The 3,528-nt window shown below is 49.8% G+C and overlaps 1 protein-coding gene across 1 annotated transcript in view; it reads left to right on the top strand.

Annotated features, from left to right (window-relative positions):
- The first annotated feature begins 507 nt into the window (after positions 1-507).
- The window catches only part of tmem106c (transmembrane protein 106C), a 3,778-nt gene continuing 757 nt past the window's right edge, over positions 508-3,528 (top strand). Inside the window, exons 1-7 of the mRNA XM_027025602.2 lie at positions 508-1,215; positions 1,403-1,466; positions 1,603-1,762; positions 2,120-2,260; positions 2,646-2,695; positions 2,792-2,845; positions 3,148-3,528. The exon at positions 3,148-3,528 is cut by the window's right edge and continues 757 nt beyond it. Of these exons, the coding sequence (XP_026881403.2) occupies positions 1,065-1,215; positions 1,403-1,466; positions 1,603-1,762; positions 2,120-2,260; positions 2,646-2,695; positions 2,792-2,845; positions 3,148-3,277 (750 nt within the window). The 5' untranslated portion in view covers positions 508-1,064 and the 3' untranslated portion in view covers positions 3,278-3,528. The remainder of the gene's footprint in view (positions 1,216-1,402; positions 1,467-1,602; positions 1,763-2,119; positions 2,261-2,645; positions 2,696-2,791; positions 2,846-3,147) is intronic.

Here is a 3,528-nt window from a genome sequence, read left to right as displayed (position 1 = left end):
ACATATTGCATTCCAGTAACTGTTATGTTGAATAATATTGACACATATCAAGCACACTCCAAAGTAAAGTTAAAAGTGAAGTATTGTGTGAAGTTTAGTTGTAAGTGTATTAAGTTAGGGAAAGCATACGTACATGTAAAGACTGAATATAGTTAGAGTCACATGCTATAGAGAGAGTCCACACACACTGGCAAATAAATGATAAGTAAGTAAATAAGTAAGAAGACTTACCAGTAGACTGGAAGACTAGTAATGAATGGAAAAGCATTTAGTGTGTATGGCATACGGAGTGCGAGTTGTGGGCTGCAGTGCGCTGTAGCGCCCCCTGTAGTCCAACCAGGCTGCTGTCTCGGTGAGTAGCAGGGAGGACCACGGTTATGTCTGCAGCACTTACGGATGGTCTGCACGATTCGGATTAATGGAGAAAAAGAACAAGAAGAAGACATCCTACCGAAAGCAGAAGGGTTGGGCGACCGTAGCGCCTCCGCCACACTAGGGGCAGTGCGGGGTAGGGTGGAAGAAGAAGCCCGGAACCAAAACAACGGATATAGCTGCTATATAACTACAGGGCAGAAGCGGAGTTATATTACATTTATACAGGACAGACCTCCGGGCTGCTTTATCCGTCGTGTGCAGACCCCCGGGCTGCTTTATCCGTCGTATACAGACCTCCGGGCTGCTTTATCCGTCGTGTGCAGACCCCCGGGCTGCTTTATCCGTCGTGTGCAGACCTCCGGGCTGCTTTATCCGTCGTATACAGACCTCCGGGCTGCTTTATCCGTCGTGTGCAGACCTCCGGGCTGCTTTATCTCATATTCGCTGGTGCGGGACCGGCCGGTTCGTCCTCGGTAAACGCAGCCTGGTTCGTTAACCTCGTGCTTGCTGAGACCGATTAGAGCTGAGTGCTGTCGGATGTTGGGCTCTCTCAGCTCAGTCTCAGCAGCTCTGAGCTCAGTTACAGCACAGCAGGAAGACGAGCGGCCCGTGGTAGCCGTGATCGGCGCGTGAGTACGGAGCAGACGTAAAGGTCTCGCGCGGCCGCTGAGCCCGTTCCGCAGGGACACATGGGCACGGTCCGGTCCCGCAGCCACGAGGACAGCTCCCTGGACGGCCTGGACAGACAGGACGACATCGCCACGTTCCCGTATGTAGAGTTCACGGGCCGGGACAGTGTGACGTGTCCCACGTGCCAAGGGACCGGCCGCATCCCGTCCGGTGAGTAGCGCCCGGACCGCGTGCGCTCAGAATGTCGCCCAGTGGGGACTCGGGACCGGGAGCGCTGTCTGGGATCTGTGTGCGGGTTCATATGTAGTGAATCTTCAACTGTGCTACTAATGAGCTGCTGTGTTGATCCGGAGGGTGGTGTTGAAGGGTTGTGACCGCTCTGCTGTTGGTTTCTAAGGTCAGGTGAACGAGCTGGTGGCGCTGATCCCCTATAACGACCAGAGACTCCAGCCACAGAGGACGTGAGTGCTTCTTCCGCTCTCAGTGGGACCTACGCCTTGTGCGAACAGTGATCCGGGATGATGTTTGTGGACGGGGACCGTGCACAGTTGCTCGCTGCCTCGTGGTTCTGAGCCCGGCTCTGTGTGCTGTGCCCAGGAAGCTGTATGTGGGGCTGTCGGTGATCATGTGTCTGCTGGTGTCTTCCCTTGTGGCCTTCTTCTTGTTTCCGCGACCTGTGCTGGTGGAGGATGGAGGCGTCCAGTCCGTCATCGTCCTCTTCGACCACGAGAGAAGCAGAGTCCTCATCAACATGACTGTGAGTGCGCGTGTGGAAATATACGCTGGGAATTCACACCTCTTACTCTGCTGATGCCAGTCTGGGTCAGATTTATTTTCAATCATTAAGTCACTGTCTTGTCATTTGTTTACCTATTTTTAAAGGTGTGGATCTTTTTTGCACGTGGATCACATGTCCCTGTCTGTCTCTTCTCGTTAGTTAAGGGACTTTTTTTAAAGCACAGCACAAACTGAAATTCTGATATTTTTAGGACAACTGATTGCATTCCTGTTTGTGTCCTGTTGAATTCACCAACATAACTTCACAGAATTCCACATTTTGCTGGGTGTGGCACTGGTTTTTCCAAATGTATCCAAGTGTGCCCTGCTTCCTTAGAGCTCTCTGATCTTCCACAACGGGAACTTCTTCACCATGTTGGTGGACAGCGTGAGTGGTCAGGTGCTCTACATGAAGACCATCATCGGCACCCAGCAGCTGGACGGCGTGCTCAGCATCCAGCCCCTCAGCCAGAGACAGGTACCTCGCCATGCCCACGCTGAAGCTGGGCACCCTGGATGTTCGTCGGTCAGCTGACGGCGCAAAACGTTGGCTGGGTGACATTTGGGACTCTAGAGGTTTTTTGGCTAATGTGGAAATTGAAACTCTTTGGGTGTCTGAGAGCTGCTACATGAATAAAAAAAAAAATGATGATGATGAAGATTCAGCAACAGTGCACCAGTCACAGTTCATCACTGTATATAAATGCAGCTCGTTTAGCGCTGGCTGTGTCAGTCACGCAGGCGAGCTCGTGAGTGAAACTGTCGATAATGAGTTTAAGTGTTGTCATTTGCGACTGCTCCAGGTGACTGCTGTTTCTTTACTCTCTCTCTCTCTCTCTCTCTCTCTCTCTCTCTCTCTCAAGATGAACTTTACAGTCAGCATGGAAATTGGTGGCAGCCTGTCCTATGTGTAGTAAGTCTCCGCTCAGTTCACTGTTGGTCGTTTGGGGAGGTTCAGAGAGGTGAGTGCCATTTCTAAATGTTGCTCTTTTTGACCTGTTTTTCACAGTGCGTTTTGCACCATGGCAAGCATCAAAGTCCACAACATCGTTGTGTTTATGCAGTAAGTCTGTTTCTCTCATTTGCATTTTCCCCTCTCGCTCCATCTTGTCTTTCGGCCTCGTAGCCAAACCTCCGATGACGTTTAATGGACACCTAAAGGAAAGCATTACTGATACTGTGGAGGGCATGAGTCCTTTGCATTTCTGGATTGGTATATCCAACTGATTATGTGTATTGCATCTCAGTGTGTTAATAATTTCTATTAATTATTTTTTAAGAAAGGTAGAATTTCCCCTGTAAACAGACTCGCAGTCTAAATAAACCGATGCACATGACTGAAGGTATGCTACATTTTCCTTACAGGACCTCAGTGAAAACATCCTACATGGTGCGGAGTGCTCAGTACACACTGGAGGCTTATCGCTACATCGACTGTGGTGCAAACTCCACCTTACATCACCCCTCAAGCATCTTACTACCCTGGCAGGGGTGAAAGGTCAAACCTCAGTGGATCTTTAGAATTGGTTTGACTTTAAAACAAGTCCAGCCAGGGTGATCGAAAATGTGTGACAGTCTGGCAGGCTACATTTCAACTCTGCTTTAAGTATGGGGGAAATTTCTGAGGACTGAAACTTGGAGTTCGACGAGTTCGACAGGTTAGCGCAATTTTAGTGCCGAATACAAGCTTATTTCCAGCCCTGCTCAATTCTTGAAGGTTTCATTTCAAACTGAAAGCAGCACTTT

Source organism: Electrophorus electricus, chromosome 24 (genome assembly GCF_013358815.1).
Source record: "Electrophorus electricus isolate fEleEle1 chromosome 24, fEleEle1.pri, whole genome shotgun sequence".
Lineage (NCBI taxonomy): Eukaryota > Metazoa > Chordata > Actinopteri > Gymnotiformes > Gymnotidae > Electrophorus > Electrophorus electricus.
This window is presented reverse-complemented; position numbering and strand designations above follow the sequence as displayed.